Consider the following 20,549-nt stretch of genomic DNA (forward strand, 5'->3'; position numbering starts at 1 on the left):
TGTGAAAAATAGATTTAAAAAAATGTGAATTTTGTGACTGTACTATTTAGTGTCATTGTTTTATAGATACCATAGGATTCATTTCGCAACTCCTACGGCTTCCACTAGATGTCAACGATCTTTATAAAGTTGTTTGAAGCGTCTATGATAAACAGAGAGCAAATTAGAATGCATGGAAGTTGATACGTCGTCACTTCATTTTTTTGCGCCTGCGCATAAATCTGAGAAGCGTGAGTTTGTCACAATTGTTTATCTAGACATAGGATAGGTTGTGTGAAAATATTACTGATGTTTAACGTTAAAAATGGACCAAAAGATTAATGATAAACAACGTTTGACATGTTTGAACGAACGTAAATAGATTATTTACTAGTTTTTTTTTTAGCTTTTCGGCGTGATTTTACACCCCCCCCCCCCACCACGTTTTGTGGGAGCATAATGAACGCAAACTACTTGGTGTTATTTGGACATAAATTATGAACTTTGTCAAAAGAAACCACATTTGTTCTGGACCTGGCAGTGCCTTCTGATGGAGATAATCAAAGGTAAGGGGATATTTACAATGTTATTATCGATATTAGATGATGCTAACTGTATAGCATAGCTTATTGTTCTTAGCATAGCACCCCGTTTATTGCAAAATGTGATTTCCCAGTAAAGTTATTTTGAGATCTGGCCATTCGGTAGCAATTACGAGATGATAATATATTATTCTTTGAATGACAATATTATAATTTACCAATGTTTTCGAATAGTAATTTTGTTATGTTCACCGGAAGCATTTCAGAGAAGAAAAAAATCTGAATTTCACGCTACTGTAAAATGCTGTTTTTGGATATAAATATGAACTTGATGGAATAAAAAATGCATGTATTGTATAACATAATGTCCTAGGAGTGTCATCTGATGGAGATTGTCAAAGGTTGGTGCATAATTTTAGCTGGTTTCTGCTTTTGGTGACGCCTGACCTTGAATTGAAATTGGATGTTTGTACTTTTGTGGCTATGTACTGTCCTAACATAATCTAACTTTATGCTTTTGCCGTAAAGCCTCTTTGAAAATCGAACAATGTGGTTAGATTAAGGAGATGTTTATCTTTTAAATTGTGTAAAATAGTTGATTGTTTGAGAAATTGAAATTATTAGATTTTTGATGTTTTGAATTTCCAGCCTTGTTAGCAATCCCGACTCGGGGTTCATTGCTAACCTGTAGCCCCAACAGGTTAAGTGCACTAGTCCCTCCTTCAGCAAAGCACCCCCACAACATGATGCTGCCACCCCTGTGCTTCACGGTTGGGATGGTGTTCTTCGGCTTGCAAGCCTCCCTCTTTTTCTTCCAAACATAACAATGGTCATTATGGCCAAACAGTTCTATTTTTGTTTCATCAGACCAGAGGACATTTCTCCAAAAAGTACAATCTTTGTCCCCATGTGCAGTTGCAAACCGTAGTCTGGCTTTTTAATGGCGGTTTTGGAGAAGTGACTTTATTCTTGCTGAGCGGCCTTTCAGGTTATGTCGATATAGGACTCGTTTTACTGTGGATATAGATACTTTTGTACCTGTTTCCTCCAGCATCTTCACAAGGTCCTTTGCTGTTGTTCTTGGATTGATTTGCACTTTTCGCACCAAAGTACGTTCATCTCTAGGAGAAAGAACGCGTCGCCTTCCTGAGCGGTATGACGGCTGTGTGGTCCCATGGTGTTTATACTTGGGTACTATTGTTTGTACAGATGAACATGGTACCTTCAGGTGTTTGGAAATTGTTCCCAAGGATGAATCAGACTTGCGGAGGTCTACAATTTATTTTCTGAGGTTTTTGCTGATTTCTTTTGATTTTCCCATGATGTCAAGCAAAGAGGCACTGAGTTTGAAGTTAGGCCTTGAAATAAATCCACAGGTACACCTCCAATTGACTCAAATTATGCCAATTAGCCTATCAGAAGCTTCTAAAGCCATGACATCGTTTTCTGGAATTTTCCAAGCTGTTTAAAGGCACAGTCAACTTAGTGTATGTAAACTTCTGACCCACTGGAATTGTGATACATTGAATTATAAGTGTTATAATCTGTCTGTAAACAATTGTTGGAAAAATGACTTGTTTCATGCGCAAAGTAGATGTCCTAACCGACTTGCCAAAACTATAGTTTGTTAACAAGAAATTTGTGGAGTGGTTGAAAAACAAGTTTTAATGACTTCAAGCTAAGTGTATGTAAACTTCCGACTTCAACTGTATATAAATTTAACAAAAATATAAACACAACATTCAACAATTTCAAAAGATTCTACTGAGTTACAGTTCATATAAGGAAATCAGTCAATTGAAAGAAATTCATTAGGCCCTAATCTATGGATTTCATATGACTGGGCAGGGATGCAGCCATTTTTTTGGCCTGGGAGGGCATAGGCCCACCCACTGGGGAGCCAGGCCCAGCCAATCAACATTAGTTTTTCCCCACAAAAATGCTTTATTACAGACAGAAATACTCCTCAGCAACTCCCCCACCCCTCAGACGATCCTGTTGGTGAAGAAGCCGAATGTGAAGGTCCTGGGCTGTAGTCTGCGTTTGTGAGCCTGGTTGGACGTACTGCCAAATTCTCTAAAATTACATTGGAGGCAGCTTGTAGTAGAGAAATTAACATTCAATTCTCTAGCAACAGCTCTGGTGGACCTTCCTGCTGTCAACATTCCAATTGCACGCTCCCTCAACTTGAGACATCTGTTGCATTGTGTTGTGTGCACATTTTAAAGTGGCTTTTTATTGTCCCCGGCACAAGGTGCACCTGTGTAATGATCATGCCGTTTAATCAGCTTCTTGATGTCACACTTTGGCTAAGGAGAAATGCTCAATAACAGGGTTGTGCCCAAAATTTAATAGAAATAAGCTTTTTGTGGGTATTGAGCATTTCTGGGCTTTATTTTGTCCGTTTTTTAAACATGGTAACAACACTTTACATGTTGCGTTTATATATTTTTTCAGTGTAAAGTGTTGGTCCCATGTTTCATGAGCTGAAATATTTTTTTTAAATCCAAGAGAATTTGGCAGTATGTCCAACTGGCCTCACAATCACAGACCACATGTATCCACATAGTTCTCACTTATTACACACACACACGACTCGATGGACATGGAAAGGGTGTATATGCCACTAGGCCTATGGTTACGTCACATGACGATGACCGCTTCTACGTCCATGTTCCACCTGAGTGTTTACCTGGAGTGTATTCATGAGTCTGGCAACGGAAACCGTTTACCGTGTAAGAACCAAACGGAAGCAAACAGCGAACGGACGGAAATTGGGAGGGACCTATCTGGATTTATCCAATTGAAACACGTTTTCGTTGCAAAACCTTTCCTTTGACTTAAACGGTTTCTGTTGCGACGAAACGTTTTGAAACAGAAACAGCGCAATGAATAAATCCCCGATGTTGCAGTTTATTTAGAAGGGGCAATAGTCCAGAGAGGATATACTCGGTATTATCTGTGTCGCTTTTATTTGAACATTAATTAAAACATAGGCCTACATCCTCCTTTATTCGAATAACCTACACTGACTGAGTCAGTTCACCCTTCACCGACTCTGTGGACTTCGAACTCGCATTACACCTGTCTTCACAACAAGGAAGTATTGAATCCTTCGTTCGTACCTTTTGAAAGGAAGCCATTTCTCAGCAAGCTCACTGGTAATGGTATTCGATATCATCAGCTAAATCATCTTTATTTCTATTAATTGTTCCATTCCAAATGTATTTTTGAGAAAGGGCACGATTTATACCTGCCCGTTCCATTTGAAGTTTATTTCGCTCAAAGTGGATATACCGGTCACGTTAGGTCAAGGCCATCGAGTCTACAGACAGCTAAGGTAAACCTCCGTATTTTACCTATGTAGCCTACATATAACTAAGTAATTACAAATATTTGTTTGGACATAGCCTACACGCCTATGACTTGCCCGTGCAACAGGTTTCTCAAACAGATTATTAAGGCTGTGGATGTTTTGTTCTTGATAATTCACATAGGCCTATCACAGGGCTCATCAACTACTGTAGATTCAGCCGCGGGACGATTTTCTTCATGAGCGGGTGGTCATGGACGGGTGTTGTGCCGATAATCCCCCCTCTGCCAGAACACCCGAACATAATTACAAATAATTTGTAGATAGCACATTGACCGCAAGAAGCCTAAAACATAATCATTTCAACCCTTGCAAACATTTGTATACGACCAAATATATCTCTCTATTTTATACTGTAGTTGTGATCTTATAGTTTTTGTTATGTTATTAAGAAGTTAACAGCTCATAGAACCTGCGCTTTTTCATAAACCAGCAGCTCTGATTCAGTCACGCAAATGTTTAGGAAATGTATAATATGTTTTCCTGTATGTATGTAGCCTAGACAGTGGTGGGTGCCTTCTGGTTTGCTTAATAGAAGGAATTTGAAATTATTTATACTTTTAGACTTACTCAAGTAGTATTTTACTGGGTGACTTTCACTCTTACTTGAGTCATTTTCTATTAAGTATGATAATCGCATACTTTTTCCACAACTGAGCCTAGAGCAGGGTTCCCCAACTGGCAGCCACTGGCCAAATTATGTATTTGGCCCCCCACGGTTTCTGAGATCTATCTGTGATCTCTAACACCACCGCCAGCATGGGGCACTCTGTTCACAACATTGACACCAGCAAACCACTCGCCCACACAACGCCATACACGCTGTTTGCCATCTGCCCGGTACACTTGAAACCTGGATTCATCCATGAAGAGCACACTTCTCCAGCGTGCCAGTGGCCATCAAAGGTGAGCATTTGCCAACTGCAGTCAGGTCAAGACCCTGGTGAGGATGACGAGCATGCAGGTGAACTTCCCTGAGATGGTTTCTGACAGTTTGTGCATCAATTCTTCAGTTATGCAAACCCACAATTTCATCAGCTGTCCTGACAATTCCACAGATGAAGAAGCTGGATGCAGAGACCCTGGGCTGGCATGGTTACACGTGTTCTGCGTTTTTGAGGCCAAATTCTCTAAAACAATGTTGGAGTTGGCTTATGGTAGAAAAATGAACATTACATTCTCTGGCAACAGCTCTAGTAGACATTTTTTGCAGTCAGCATGCCAACTGCACGCTCCCTCAACTTGAGACATCTGTGGCATTGTTTTGTGTGACAACATTTTGTGGCTTTTTATTGTCCCCAGCACAAGGTGCACCTGTGTAATGATCTTGCTGTTGAATCAGCTTCTTGATATGCCACACCTGTCAGGTGGATGGATTATCTTGGCAAAGGAGAAATGCTCACTAACAGGGATGTAAACAAATGTGTACACAATTTTAGAGAAATAAGCTTTTTGTGTGTATGGAATTCTTTTGGGGGCGGGATCTTTTATTTCAGCTCATGAAACATGGGGCCAACACTTTACATGTTGCATTTATATTTATGTTCATATATATAGTACCAGTCAAAAGTTTGGACGCCTACTCATTCAAGTTTTTTTTTTTTTACATTGTAGAATAATAGTTAAGACATTAAAACTATGAAATAACACATATGGAATCATGTAGTAACCGAAAGTGTTAAACAAATCAAAATATGTTTTAGATTCTTAAAAGTAGCCACCCTTTGCCTTGAGAGTTTTGCACACTCCTGGCATTGTTTCTACCAGCTTCATAAGGTAGTCACCTGGAATGCATTTCAATTCTTTCCTTCTTAATGCGTTTGAGCCAATCAGTTGTGTTGTGACAAGGTAGGGGTAGTATACAGAAGATAGCCCCTATTTGGTAAAATACCAAGTCCATATTATGGCAAGAACAGCTCAAATAAGCAAAGACAAATGACAGTCCATCTTTACTTTAAGACATGAAGGTCAGTCAATCGAAAATTTCAAAACCTTTGAACATTTATTCAAGTGCTGTCGCAAAAACCATCAAGCGCTATGATGAAACTGGCTCTCGTGAGGACCGCCACAGGAAAGGAAGACCGAGTTACCTCTGCTGCAGAGGATAAGTTCATTAGAGTTACCAGCCTCAGAAATTGCAGCCCAAATAAATGCTTTCTATAGTTCAAGTAACAGACCCCTGGCTCAGACTGTATTCTCAGTACTTTGTTTAAGTAAATTTGGCAACAATTACAGCTTCAAGTCTTCTTGGGCATGACACTACAAGCTTAGCACACCTGTATTTGGGGAGGTTCTCCCATTCTTCTCTGCAGATCCTCTCAAGCTCCGTCAGGTTGGATGGGGAGTGTCGCTGCACAGCTATTTTCAGGTCTCTCCAGAGATGTTAGATTGGGTTCAAGTCCGGGCTCTGGCTGGGCCACTCAAGGACGTTCAGAGACTTGTCCCGAAGCCACTCCTGTGTTGTCTTGGCTGTGTACTTAGGGTTGTTGTCCTGTTGGAAGGCGAACCTTCACCCCAGTCTTAGGTCCAGAGCGCTCTGGAGCAGGTTTTCATCAAGGATCTCACTGTAATTTGCTCCGTTCATCTTTCCCTCGATCCTGACTAGTCCCCCAGTCCCTGACGCTGAAAAATATCCCCACAGCATGATGCTGCCACCACCATGCTTCACCGTAGGGATGGTGCCAGGTTTCCTCCAGACGTGACACTTAGCATTCAGGCCAAAGAGGTTAAATCTTGTTTTCATCAAACCAGAGAATCTTGTTTCTCATGGTCTGAGAGTCTTTAGGTGCCTTTTGGCAAAATGCAAGCGGGCTGTCGTGCCTTTTACTGAGGAGTGGCTTTTGTCTGGCCACTACCATAAAGGCCTGATTGGTGGAGTGCTGCAGAGATGGTTGACCAAGGCCCTTCTCCCCCGATTGCTCAGTTTGGCCGGCGGCCAGCTCTAGTAAGGGTCTTGGTTGTTTCAAACTTCTTCTATTTGGCGGCCACTGTGTTCTTAGGGACCTTCAATGCTGCAGAAATATTTTGGTATCCTTCCCCAGATCTTTGCCTCAACACAATCCTGTCTCGGAGCGCTACGGACAATTCATTCAACCTCATGGCTTGGTTTTTGCTCTGACGTGCACTGTCAACTGTGGGACCTTATATAGATAGGTGTGTGCCTTTTCCAAATCATGTCCAATCAATTGAATTTACCACAGCTGGGCTCCAATCAAGTTGTAGAAACATTTCAAGGATGATCAATGGAATCAGGATGCACCTGAGTTCAATTTCTAGTCTCATAGGAAATGGTCTGAATACTCACGTAAATAAGATACGTTTTTTATTTTTTATACATTTGCAAACATAAAATAACTGTTTTCACTTTGTCATTATGGGGTATGGTGTGTAGATTAATGATTGTTTGTTTTTAATCTGTTTTGGAATATGGCTGTAACATAACAAAATGTGGGAAAAAGAGAGGGTTCTGAATACTTTCTGAATGGACTGTGTGTATATATAGTTATTTATGTTTTGGGACATAAGACTGTAAAAACACCTGCAAACCAGCTCCAAGTGATATGTGATCATTTTCAAACGTTAGCAAGGTTTGAAATAATTTATGTTTTAGTCAAATATTGTATCTGTTTGGGCTTCTTGCGGTGAATTTGAAGTCTACAAATGATTTGTCATTATGTTCTGGCCCCCTGACTATCCACTCAAGAAGAAATCAGCCCACGGCTTAATCTATTTGACGATCCCTGGCCTAAAGCTTCCTCATTTACCCAAACAACACTTTATTGTTTCAGATGAACAGCACCTCAGAGGAGATGGCGATGGACTCGGGAGTCCTCCAAAATGAGTCTCTCATACGTTTCGCATCTCCAATTCTTAACAAGTCAGACATATACAACATGACAATAATTCAAACAGGGAATGGGAATATTGTGGCACACGATATCTTCTTGAATACGACTGCTGCTCAAGCTCTGTCGGGGATCTTCGTCTGGTCAGCACTGCTCCTCACTTGCCATCAGGTATGTTACATTTGATCAGTTTTCTGCCTCTGTACTCGTTTTGATGTGAATCTAGTAAACAAAATCCGTTCCAAGTTAAAAGCATGGCTCCAGGCGTTGTCAGTATCACTCAGCTTTTAGGCAAAGAAATGCAAATCTGTAACGGGAGCTAGGAAGGTGTTGTGGGTTGCCTACACCCTTACCAGAGGACAAAGACTCCAGCCAGACAATACATTTTGTTTTGTGTTTTTCACTTCTACATTTGATCCAGTATCAGGTGTTTTTCCAGACCTACTTTCTCCTCACTGTCTCCATCATTGAGAGGCAAGACTGAGTGTGAAAGTGAATTGGCTCCTATCTGTAAAGTGACAGTTTGTACATAGTGTGTCATTGTTTCTTAATTGTTACTAGGTGATCCATTAGTGTTGCTGTTTGCGGGCACTTCCGTTGACCGTGACTACCACTGATAACGACACAGTGCAAACAGAGCCGTCATCGATCAAATGGCTGGGCAGAGCAGTTATATAACTTTAACCAAGTATAATAAGGCCATGATTATATTCACATTCAGTATAGGCTTACTGAAGGGTGTTTTTTCTTCAGTTATTGCTATTTACTCAGTCTCTTGCTGTAATCCTTCAGTAGAGACAATGGTGATACTTATCAGACTGCGGTTTCATCAACTCCAGAGAGGGTGTACATTTGAATGGCATGCATTATCAGCAGAGATGTGCGGGTGTTGTCGAGGTCACATTTCCAGCGTCGTAATAAAAGGAGAGGATCACGTTTTGCGAGGGGCAATCAGCGGAGGACCCGTGTGTTTTATGCTGCTCAGCATTGGGGAGCGAGCCGTCTCTTCTCATATTGTGCTGATGAACCGATAAACCCGAGTGCTGCTGAGAATGGGTCCATCCAACCTTTAGCGGCTGTATAGACAGGAAGCCCCCAGGGAGTCCCACTGTGTCTGCTCTGGTTGGAGATTTAGATGATCACGATATTTCTAGATAGGAATATGATGGTATTATTGTCCCCAGGGTTTATGTGCTGACATTTTCTATACGCTGGTTGCAACATTTCTGAAACGTTTCACATTATCATCAGCTCATACTTTATTACTGAAAATACATCAGGCAGAAGTAGGCGCACCTCTGGTATAGCAAGCATACCCTTTTTTTTTACTAGATTTAACATGTCTTATAAAATTGACATTGTTCATAAAAGGAGTTGTATTTTTTTCACAACAAGCAAAAAATACTGTCAATTTGGCATTCCATGGAGTCTCCCGTTCTGTCCATCTGTTTAGTTTTGGAGTACTTTGTTTTCCCATCCACTCCCCATCAAAGCAGGCCAGACATTAACATATGTGGCCTGTGAGATAGTTGCAGGGTTGCATGAGGCAAGCACGCAGGGAGATTAAAAACAGCCTTCCTGACAGGATTGGTTTTATTTAGTATTCTGGTGTATCATCAGATTTTCCTCCATAAGACTGTCTCTGGAGAGTTCTCCTCCTCTCCCAATTCTGCATACTAACACTGTATGCTGGACAATGCTGATCTTAGATGTCCCAGTCTGCTCACTGTGGTCCAAAGCACCAGGTGTTACAGTACTATGGAGTGTTACTGATGTTCTCTGACACACTCCACTGTTCAGACCTCCCACTTCCCGGGGCAGCTTGTCAGGGAGAGAGGAGGGTCATGATATCACACTATAGTCAGTGTGATGTGTGGTCTTCTCATTCTGTCTGGGTGTTCTGTACAGAACTGTCGTGCTCAGTGCGCGCCCCTCTCACTTTCTCACGGACACTGCTTGGTATAAACGCGAGACACTCCACACACTTTCTCATTCCAACATGGACGTTTGGTATGTCACAGCTGTCAGTGCCAGGGGCGGGCTGGGGAGTGTTATGAGGTAGAGTTCTACGTTTTTCACAGACCAACTGAAATTAGCTGGGGGATGGACTTGGGTTACTGCTCAACTAAGACAGAAGGGTATTGAGTCGGAGTCAGGCTAGAGCAGAGTCATTACCCAGGGCACAGCTCTGTCTGTCTGCCTGTCAGCTCAGCATTATGGAGCCTGGAGGACCGCAGTCTTTCCACCAGCCATTCAGGGGAAATGGAGGACATCAGTCTGCAGCCTGCTTCACTTCTCAGGAGAGCCACATGCATCATGCCCTGGCACTGGCCAGCCTCTAATGTGCCACCTCTAATGGCCATTTAATCATGTTGCATGAGTCTGTGTAAGTGGACCTGAAGTCAAGAAATGCCATGGTGCACCACTTTGAATGGATCAAACTGCAATACTCAACTCTGACCATTGCTTTTAGTTTCCTTTGGCATTTGCCCCTGAAAATATGTAGTTGATTATGTGCTTCACAAACTTAATTATGTAATGGATGCTCTGAACTTTCCTTCACCCCATGGCCTTGACTCCAATTCTGAAAAATGTTGGTTCCTAGAATAGGGAATCATGCCACACCATTTAGCATTCACATACTGCATTATGTTTTAAAATGATTCAGGGGAATTGAAGAGTTCAATCAAATTCAACAGTCTGAGACACACGTTTTGAAGCAGTGCACCCCTCTACTTCTTTCTGTTCTCCCTCCCAAGTGTAAAAACGTCCGTGTAACACATCTCTAGGAGAGTTGATCCTATAACACAGATATTCACTTTTCAGTCAAGCTTTTGCCTTGATCAGCAGAAATTCATCCCGCTCACCTTGTTACCCCAATTATGCAGTGTTATCATTCTGGGTTTTCATTTTTACCCTCCTCTATCTTTTTCTTACCTCTCGACCTCAAACCTACAGACACTCCTTTTTTATATATTTTAGTCAATGCTGTAATGCTGTCCTTCTAAAGCCTGTTGGGCCTGTGTGATAGCCAAATCGTGCCTTGAGAGGGTTCCACGGAAGTGCCGTTTATTCATAAGAACCCATCTCTTTGAAGCACTGGCCCCCTAATACTGCTCGTCAGGTTTAGCTCAATTATTCATAATGGTTGGTCTAGTGGCTGAAACTGGGATTTGAATAACTCAATGCATTTTTGCCTAGTCAGTGCTCTTGGTTTTTTTAATAACTATTTTTGTTTTGTTTCTGTGTCCCTTTTCCAGATCTACACACACCTGAGGTCCTACACAGTCCCTAACGAGCAGCGCTACATCATTCGCATTCTTTTCATCGTGCCAATCTATGCGTTCGACTCCTGGCTCAGCCTGCTCTTCATCAGCAACGACCAGTACTATGTCTACTTTGACTCTGTCCGAGACTGTTATGAAGGTACGGCAAACCAACCACCCCACCCTTCTCCTCCCTTTCGCTGTTGCCTCATATCTCAGCCAGCGCCCTGACAGCGGTTTACTCTATAAGCACCTGTACAGGCGGCAGTAGTCAGACACCGGGCGGGTTCTGTCTGGCCAGTAATGACATTTAGACCTATTATGAGTTCTGAAAAAAAAATTATGGCTATAAGGATTGAAGCTAAAACGGACTGGCCCAACCTGTTTTTCCTCACCTGTCAGTGCTTCCCTATGGGCAGAGAGGCCCTATTGTTCATGGTGTTCTGTTTCCAGGGCGTGTAGACTTTCAGACCTGTCTTTCTTCCTCTTAGGCTTAGTGGTTTTTCTATTCTATTTTTTGCAAAAGGTGGAAAAGGGATGTACTTTAGTTGAGATCATTCTAATCCAAACTAAACTAGTTAAGAGTTGTTTTTAATTCAAACATAAAGGAGATGTTCATCTTCCTCATAGCTATTCTTCACATTGAATTATTAATGTCTCATGAATTTTACTCTGAAAAGCCTTTCTTTAATAGTCATTATGTACCGAAGCAATAAGAAAAGACTCTATTACTTTAACAATGACAGAGGTGAATCACATGCAGAATTGTTTAAGTGTAATTTGATATATGGACAAAACTATTAGTATTTCACATACATTATTGACCAGAGAATTTAGTGTTTGAGACAAGTTTATGATTGGTGGTGGAGATTGCTCTTTAAAATCAGCATCCGAAAGCAGATTAACTGTTGCATTGCATTGAGTCAGCATGGCCAGGGCTAAAGTGTGAAACTCTGTGCCCCTGATACTTGAGAGTGTAACCTGCATTCACTTTTTTTAAACCCCTCCTGAAATGGCAACCAAAGATTTGGAGGACAGAGAACCATCCCAAGCCTCTTAGCGGTGGGGAGGAAACATTGATTGGTAAAAAATATGATTATTGTAAAGTGAAACCCTCTCACCAAAGTCTCATTTCAGTTTCCACTGCTTCTAAATTAGGACGTAAGATCTCTACAGTGCTATCATCACAATCTGGCCCACAATATTACCTGCAGCACAGAATGCTCACAGATTGACAAATTATCTCTAAAATCCATATTTATGAGGAATGATTTCTATAGACAGAACATGAATATTTAGTGAGATTAGCTGGAATCGGTAGCCCTTTACACTCGTACCTGTATACGGGTTGAAATGGCAGATTTGGGCACCAATAAACGGCTAAATTGGAAGGCATTGGCTGTACAGTAACATGCTATACATGCACTTCAGTGCTGTATGGGTTCTGAATGACATCCGGGCTGAACTTGAGCACCCACGCGGTGTCACTCCCATCCCTCCCACTAATTGGACGACTTTAGCAAATGTTTTGTTGTCTGAGTGAGGGAAGTGCAGTAAATTAAGAGAACTATGTATTTTGAAAGATGAGAAGTTGAGGATTATAATAAATTCCGCTTTGATGTCATACAAGCAAGCCAAACCCCCATGAGTCCAAATGTGCACTTCACATTTCCATATCATAAAACTCATGTCATATACAGTGTCAACGTTTATGATCACTATGTTTAATGTACAGTTACATGATGACATACCCAGGGTTATTGTGAACAGAACGAGCCTGTTTGTCTACTGTGAAGACAACTCCCCTGTGGGACACGCACCTGAATGCAGTCACGACTCTTTTCTATGCGCACCAAAATGATGATCTGTTTCCCGGTATTGCATTGTGAAAGCCTAACACTGTAAGATCATATTTTATAGCTTAGCTCGTCATGTTGGCAAAAGAACAGGCTTTCAAATGATGCCCACCTGACCCAGATTTGTGGTTTGTAATGGTCAGTTTTTGGATTGCGTGAACGACAACAGTAATTGAGTGATGGCAGGGTTGTGGTCCAAACAAAACAACTAAAAGTATGCTTGCTCTAATTCCTCAACGGAACAGCTAGGAGAGCGAAAAGCACCTTACAGTGGAAGACTCATCTTTGAGTCATAAAAGTGCATTGAAATGACTTGTGCACACTTTGGAGAGGTGTGTAGCCACCTCTCACTCAAACTCTTGTCATTTTTTTAAAATTATATTGCGCCTACCCCACATTTTCCAGGAATATTCTCATCATGTTACTGAATGTATCAAGAGTATTTTCAGATTTCGGAATCAACAGATGAGGTGAAAAGTACAGTAAATGTAAAATGCACATAAAATCAACAATGTAATGTTCTGGATTCAGTGTTGTCATGTGAACTGTTGTGTCCCCACCTTTTGGTGTAATAATTTCCCCTTTATCTCTAAACTGTTCCCTTTTAATTGCTGCCATGGTTATGCATTTCATATTTCTTCTGAAAGAAATGTAGCCCTATCCATGTAGGCTAATTCCCACGAGTGTAAAGAATTAATGGTGAAACAGCCACACCCGTTTGTGATATTACAACATCATTGCACGCGCGGTAGAGCACAATATCTACTGCAACATTTTTTTTACCATGCTGCACGACACTCCTCAGCTCAGCAACAATAACCATGGTGGTGGGGTGGCCAGTGGGGCTGTTTCCCCCTACTACGGATTCCATTTTCAAACGGACTGACCCGTGACATTGAATTGTTGTTTTTGAAAATGACCCCACTTGCAAAACCTAGTATCAGTGTTGTAAACAACATTCCATCATAATGTACAGGAATGTATGTGAGTGACTTTGTCCCTTCTCTCCATGACAGCATTTGTGATTTACAACTTCCTAAGCCTGTCCTTTGAGTACCTCGGGGGAGAGAGTGCCATCATGTCCGAGATCCGAGGGAAGTCCATTGAGTGAGTGCTCCCAGTCCCATCCTCCATACCATGGTCTCATACTAGACGCTATGCAAGTAGCTTTCAAAAAACCCACCCAGAATGTTGGGGATTTTCAGTTTGTATTGCAAGTCTTACAGTCACCCAGGGTCAGGCTGTAATTTCCTTGAATTAACATCTTGATCTTGTTTTAAGGTAGTCTGACTTCAAGGATAATGATGTCTTGTATTTTGGACACTAGAATGATGTCTTTAAGTCTGGTACACATTCAAAGGATACATTTGTGACCACATTTTCTATCATTCCCAGGTCGAGCTGTATGTATGGTACCTGCTGCTTAGGTGGAATAAGCTACTCTATTGGCTTTTTAAGATTCTGTAAACAGGTGAGTTTCCATCTCCCTCCCTGCTTGGGTGATGAAAGCACTCTGAAAATATGGAAATAGGAAATTGTGATTTGTTATTTTAATGTCACCTCATTGAACATTTTTTTTTTTTTTTATCAAGATCGCTCCTCTATTGCGAATTGACAGCCATTATAATTGGCTGTCCACTTTTTAGAGGATAAGGTTGACTGGTTAAAAAGGAAAATGAAAGCAATCTGAGAACAGGTGAAAGCAGCTTTGTAATAAGCACAGAGAAATAACATGAGCTGTCAGCTTGACTGTCCCCATAGTGTCTTGGGGATGCAGTCTGTGCTCTGAGTCTTACCCTGATGGCAATTGGATCTGAAAGGTATGTCCTCAGAACAGTGAATAGACGTCCAGAAAAGGGAGCTGATTAACACTCGGCATGTTCTGGCTGGACTCCTACGTGGGGTGGTTTCAAAGCACAACCTTGCTGTTCTCTTCCCTCCGGTAGCAGAGTTGAAAGGGATAGAACTATATCTGCTCTGGCTCTGTGAGACGACAAGTTGGAGGGAATGGGATCAATAACTGCATTTAGAGATTACTCCGGGTTTCAAGAGGAGGACGTCTAATCCAAAAGCACCGGCCTGTCCTAAAGTTGCTATATCATTTCCCATTTAAAGGTCTGCAGGTGGCCCCAGTAAGGAAAACTACTGACCCTTGAAACTCCATCACATGCCCCTTAGTGTACATTAACATTACTTCAGACAGTACATTGTTTTGGCATAATGTCAATACATGCATATTTTAGAGATTTTTAACATAGTATATCATACAATGCAAATTGATAGACACACAATTTCCACAAAATGTTCATTCATTTCATAGATGACTCAGTGTTTGAAGACGTACAGTTGGCTACCTTTCAAATCCAATAACCAACATGAAGTAGTTGTCACCTGCGTTGTTCCTTGTTTTGTCTGTGTTCAATGCATGTCCCATCCTGTATTGATGTCATTTAGGCCACTCTTCAGTTCTGTGTCGTCAAACCCATCATGGCCGTCATCACCATCCTCCTGCAGGCCTTTGGCAAATATCATGATGGAGACTTTAAGTGAGCACAACCTTTCATTCCATTCCATTTCACCCATTTCAACTTCCCTTCGCATGCTCGCACTACTCATTGTGTGTTTACATTCAGAAAGGGAATGTACATAGATCCCCACTAACATGTCTGTATTGATCCTGTTCCCCTCTGCAGTGTGAATGGAGGATACCTCTACATCACCATCATCTACAACATCTCTGTCAGCCTGGCCCTGTACGCTCTCTTCCTCTTCTTCTTCACTACCAGTGACCTGCTGAGGCCTTATGAACCTGTGCTCAAATTCCTCACCATCAAATCTGTCATCTTCCTGTCCTTCTGGCAGGGTGCGTTGTTCCCTTACCTTGACTTAATATCAACAGATTCAAACCCTGATGGGGTTGGAAAAGTCTACAAAATGCATTGTATTTGATACATTAGACTGGAGTAGCACATGAAGGTGTTGTATTTTGTTGTTAGGTATGGTGCTGGCCATCCTGGAGCGCTGTGGGGTCATCCCTAACGCCCTGTTTATCGACGGCCAGGAGGTGGGGGCCGGCACAGTGGCAGCAGGCTGGCAGAACTTCATCACCTGCATCGAGATGTTCTTCGCTGCTATCGCCCTGCGCTACGCCTTCACCTGCACCGTGTACCAGGAGAAGAAGAACGAACTTCCAGGGACACGCGGTAACTGCATTTCTACACGTCCATAGAGAGGGGAGGTGTCTGTTGGAGCTGATGAAATGGTCATTGGGAGGGCTGGGAATTGCCAGATACGATATTATCACCATACTTGGGTGCCGATACGATATGTATTGCAATTCTCACGATTCTGTATGTATTGTGATTCGATACTGTGATTTCTTTGCAATTCAATGTTCCAAACATATGGCTCACCATATGTCTGCTGCGGAATTTCCCTTAAGTGTTCAATTGGGTTGCGATCTGGTGACCCCACACACACACTTTAAACCCCTTATGCTCCTTTGAGACCCCTATTTTAAAGTCAATATACTTTGTATCCCCCATTTACTCAAGTGTTTCCTTTATTTTGGAAGTTACCTGTAGGTGACAATGCAGTTTTCTGTCCCGTTCCCTGGCTGTAAACAGGGAATGGGAAACGCGTCAGGGAGAAATAGCCAGAGTGAACAGTGTGAACCAGGCAGGCCAGAGGTCAGCAGAGGAACGGTCTTCAGGGTGTTCATCATTACTCATGGCTCACAGGAAAGTTGCTAGCACAGCATGCTATAGAAAGAGCATTTCATAGCCTCTATATGCTTAATCGCAGGAACTAGCGGTACTGCTCTGACGTCAATACCTTTCACATGAGCAGAAGACAAATGGAGACCAAGGAAAAAGCCTTCTGCGGAGATATCAATCATCTCAGCTCGTTCCTTCCTGCAACAGCAATCCTGCTGAGGCCTTGGGCTATAGGAGACAGACATGCAGAAAGAAACGGAATCGCTAAATGCTGATTAAGTGTGAAATGTTTCCATGCCCATTACATTTGACTGGTAAAAGTGTTCTCTTCATCTTGCCGAGTGATCAAAAGAACCTTGTGACAAAATGAATAGTGATTTCTCCCATGTTCGGCCTTCTTCGTGCTCCTGTACAAAATGTATTATTAATTTGCTATAGTTGCTATTCATTTAAAACTAATGGTAATGAGGCCGCAGAAAGTTAAGCAGCAAATTAGATTTTTATTGTGGTCTAAACTTGTAAATGAAATGCAGCTGAAGCCAGACTATTCTCTGAGGAGTTTCCAAAAGTATGGTTTTGAAAGTTAATTTTCCCTCTCAAAGGGATGCATGGTGTTGGGGCTACATTTCTTATATGCCCCACTGAGTTGTTCTTTCCTACCAAAGCACCAATTCAAAGGTCATAATTCAGTGCTATAGTATGTGACTGGACTGCATAAACATTACCTGAACCAGAAAGATTCCCATTAAGACTAGTCTAGCCTTTTGATATTGCTGCTGAGAGTTGTAGAGTCACAGCCCCATCCAACCCTCCCTGGGCTGGGAAGTGTCAGAAGGTCATTCATATGTGGTGTTTTCAATGCCTGTGGAGATTTGGGAGGCTTATATACCTCCAGGCTGTCCTCCTCCAACCCTGACTGAGGCCAGCCCCAGCCCTAGTTGCAAAACAGGCCAGCTGTGAGGAGAAGCTCAGGAGAGCATGCCTAACCACGACTCTGACCCTGAAGCACAGCGGAACCCTCCGCCGTGCCGCCTTCCCTCCAGAGACCTGGCCTAGACTGCACGGTCGCTGACCCTGAAACGGAAGGCTGCGTTGGTTCTGTCTGCACCGGACCGCTCCCGGGACGTTGGATGAGACACCCTGGTATTATAGGGTCAAGTATCAGCCTGGCCCACAGCTGGAGGAGCTCAGCTGGGGTAGTGACTGGGAAGGTAGACAGAGGAGAGGAAGCATCTTCCTCACTCCCACTGAATTGCTGCAGACTCTCTGTCATCTCTATGCTCTCATCCATCAACACTGAGAATAGAGGAACACTAACAAGAGGTCCTCATGAGGTGGAACACTGGGCACAAGGACTGAGCACAGTCTTAAAACCAATGATTTTGCATTAGTGAGATTCGTATCAACTGTGATTCTGGACATGGGAGTTTTTCCTAATGAGTCTCTGTCAGCACCTTGTCTTCAAAAATGGATGAATTTAGTTTTCATAAGCGTAACTACTCTTGTATTTCTCATGTTGTCTCATGTTGCTATGGTTTGATATTCAGATCAAAGTTATGTCCTATAAACAAGTTAAATGACCATGTCAAAATGTGTCTTATGTTCTTCTAGACAACATCGCCCCCATGCAGAGCATCTCCAGTGGTCTGAAGGAGACGATGAACCCTGGGGACATGGTCCAGGATGCCATCCACAACTTCTCCCCAGCCTACCAGCAGTACACCCAGCAGTCCACCCAGGAGGTGGTACAGCCCAGCCAGAACAACGGCAAGGCAGGCACAGGCGGCAGCAGCAAGAGCTCCAAGAAATCTGACAAAGTCCTGCTGATTATCTCTGATGATGAATTCTAAGGAGTCGCCCTCCACCACGAGTATCCATGTCTTTATTTCCTCACCACACCCAGGACAACACTGGCACAGCATATCCCACTGTCAGACCTGGCATCCATTCGTGTGGTTCATTTTCATCTTCTTTCATTTCATTTTTTAAGATGAACTCTTTACTTTAGTCCTGGTTTTAAAGTAACTGTCCAGTGTTTCCAAATTTCAATGAAATATGATCTATATATAATTAATTACAACATTTGTGAAAGCTTTCCTTCCAAAACATTTTTAAGTATGCAGTTTTTCTGTGTTGGAATGGTGTCGGCGTACCCCAACAATAGAATGGTGAGGTAAAAATATTAATGTGAGTAGATAGCTGATTGGCCAGCTGAGGAGGATGACATCATCCTCTATGAAATAGCAAGCATGTTTTTTAGCGGTCTGTTTGAAATACAAGTTTGAGGTGAGGTTTTTGAAGTGTTTTTCTCCAATTGATGCTTTCGACACACTATTATTTGGGTACGAGTTAACAGAGTATGAACTTTTAAAAGTGAGATTTTCACTGGACAGTTAATTGAATGAATAATTAATGCAGGAAAGATCAAGAAGGGGACAGAGTGAAGATTTGAATAACCTTATGAGATGATTTTTGTTTCTGCCTTGCTAGTCATGATACTATGGGGAAATAGCCTGTCTGCTGAACCATTTCAGACAAGGCAGGTACTGATGCAATTTTTATTTTGGTCTTTTCCCTGATCCTGGTTCAGTCTCTATCGTAGCAGTGACTGAGCTCTTCTCTGGCCGCTGAAGTATGTACTCCGCTCTCTCTGAATCATGGGAGTTTCAAACAGGAGCTGATTTAATGTACGACTTCAGGAGGGAACCCAGGAATCGTGCCCGTCATGGCTGGCTCTGACACTTCAAGGACCATCTCTTGCATTTGCGTGTTTGAGGTATTTGCTCAGCAGTCCTCTGTTGGGTCTCCCGACGAACTGAAGTCTTTTTTCAAAGACACAACTGACTTTGGAGTAGGAACTTCAAACTCTAGACTTTGGCGCTTTGAAATCCTTTGTATCTAACATGCCACAGACAAATTGGAGGATAAGGCCGACTCCCACCAACTTGGAGGGTTGTGGTAATCTCATTAATTTTCTCAGCATGGATTTCAGTGTATAATTCAGCAGAGCTCTACAATGTTAACCCTAAAAAAAACATTTGCAGTATTGTAAATAGTTTGAGTAGAACCTTTATAGTTTCTGATGTTCGTATTATTGTTCCTTTCAATTCACTGAAGATAATATTTGTACAGAAAATGTTAGATTGATTTAAATGTTAAATTATGTAGTGTACTTTGGTCTCAATGTTCTAATTTTTAAGACATGTCTGCTGTTGTGTTTAGCTTAATGACAAAGTTTGATAAATTGCTATATTGTAAGTAAGCTATGTAGTATTAACAATGTGTTTTCAGTGATTTCTGCAGATCAGTTTGATGTTTCATGATATTTAAGTTGGTTTCATGTCATTAGAAAATATATATTTTGTTTCTGTTTGTGGCGAATTGTGATAGGATAGATGGTGTCCCTCTATCATTTTGAAATGCGTTTAAGTTAGGGAAATTAAGTGCAATGTAATCACTTTTTCCATACCTTCATGTGCCAATTATTGCTGCCTTACTGGGAAAGCAGAAACCGATGTAGAGTTGGATATAAAGTGACGCTGAGATGTAGTGTAACTACAGTGTCTATTACTGAATCCTGGTTTATTTGGTTGCTTGTCACATTTTGCACTCATGTAAAATAAACGATTAAAGAGATGTTCCGGAACTCTTGCGACTACGTAAGTATTTTCTTAAACCTCCCGTTTTGGCCTGGATGTGCCAATGTGTAGTTTATATATGCAAAGGAAAAAAAGGAATGTCTGCCACTCAAGTCATTCTGATGAAGATCCAACTCTAATTGAAACTTTGTCTTTGTGCATCTGATTAAATCACCATGGGAGCATACCAGAGTTGCGCACATTCCTTTTGTCTTTGATATGTTCTTCTGTCCTGCACCTGATAAGTTGGATGTGCATATATATGCACAATGTATACTGGACAAAAACATAAACAACATGTAACAATTTCAAAGATTACTGAGTTACAGTTCAT

At 41.8% G+C, this 20,549-nt stretch overlaps 1 protein-coding gene across 2 annotated transcripts; it reads left to right on the forward strand.

Moving 5' to 3' along the window:
- Positions 1 to 3,332: 3,332 nt before the first annotated feature.
- Positions 3,333 to 20,223, forward strand: tmem184a (transmembrane protein 184a). Of its 2 annotated transcripts, none has more exons than XM_014192949.2 (9): positions 3,333 to 3,682; positions 7,683 to 7,910; positions 11,000 to 11,165; positions 13,878 to 13,968; positions 14,257 to 14,332; positions 15,316 to 15,407; positions 15,555 to 15,724; positions 15,858 to 16,064; positions 18,189 to 20,223. In XM_014192949.2, exons 2-9 carry the CDS (start codon positions 7,683 to 7,685, stop codon positions 18,425 to 18,427), a joined length of 1,269 nt encoding a protein of 422 aa, XP_014048424.2. In that variant the 5' UTR covers positions 3,333 to 3,682; the 3' UTR covers positions 18,428 to 20,223.
- Positions 20,224 to 20,549: the final 326 nt, after the last annotated feature.

This window comes from Salmo salar, chromosome ssa03, assembly GCF_905237065.1.
Source record: "Salmo salar chromosome ssa03, Ssal_v3.1, whole genome shotgun sequence".
Classification (NCBI taxonomy): Eukaryota; Metazoa; Chordata; class Actinopteri; order Salmoniformes; family Salmonidae; genus Salmo; species Salmo salar.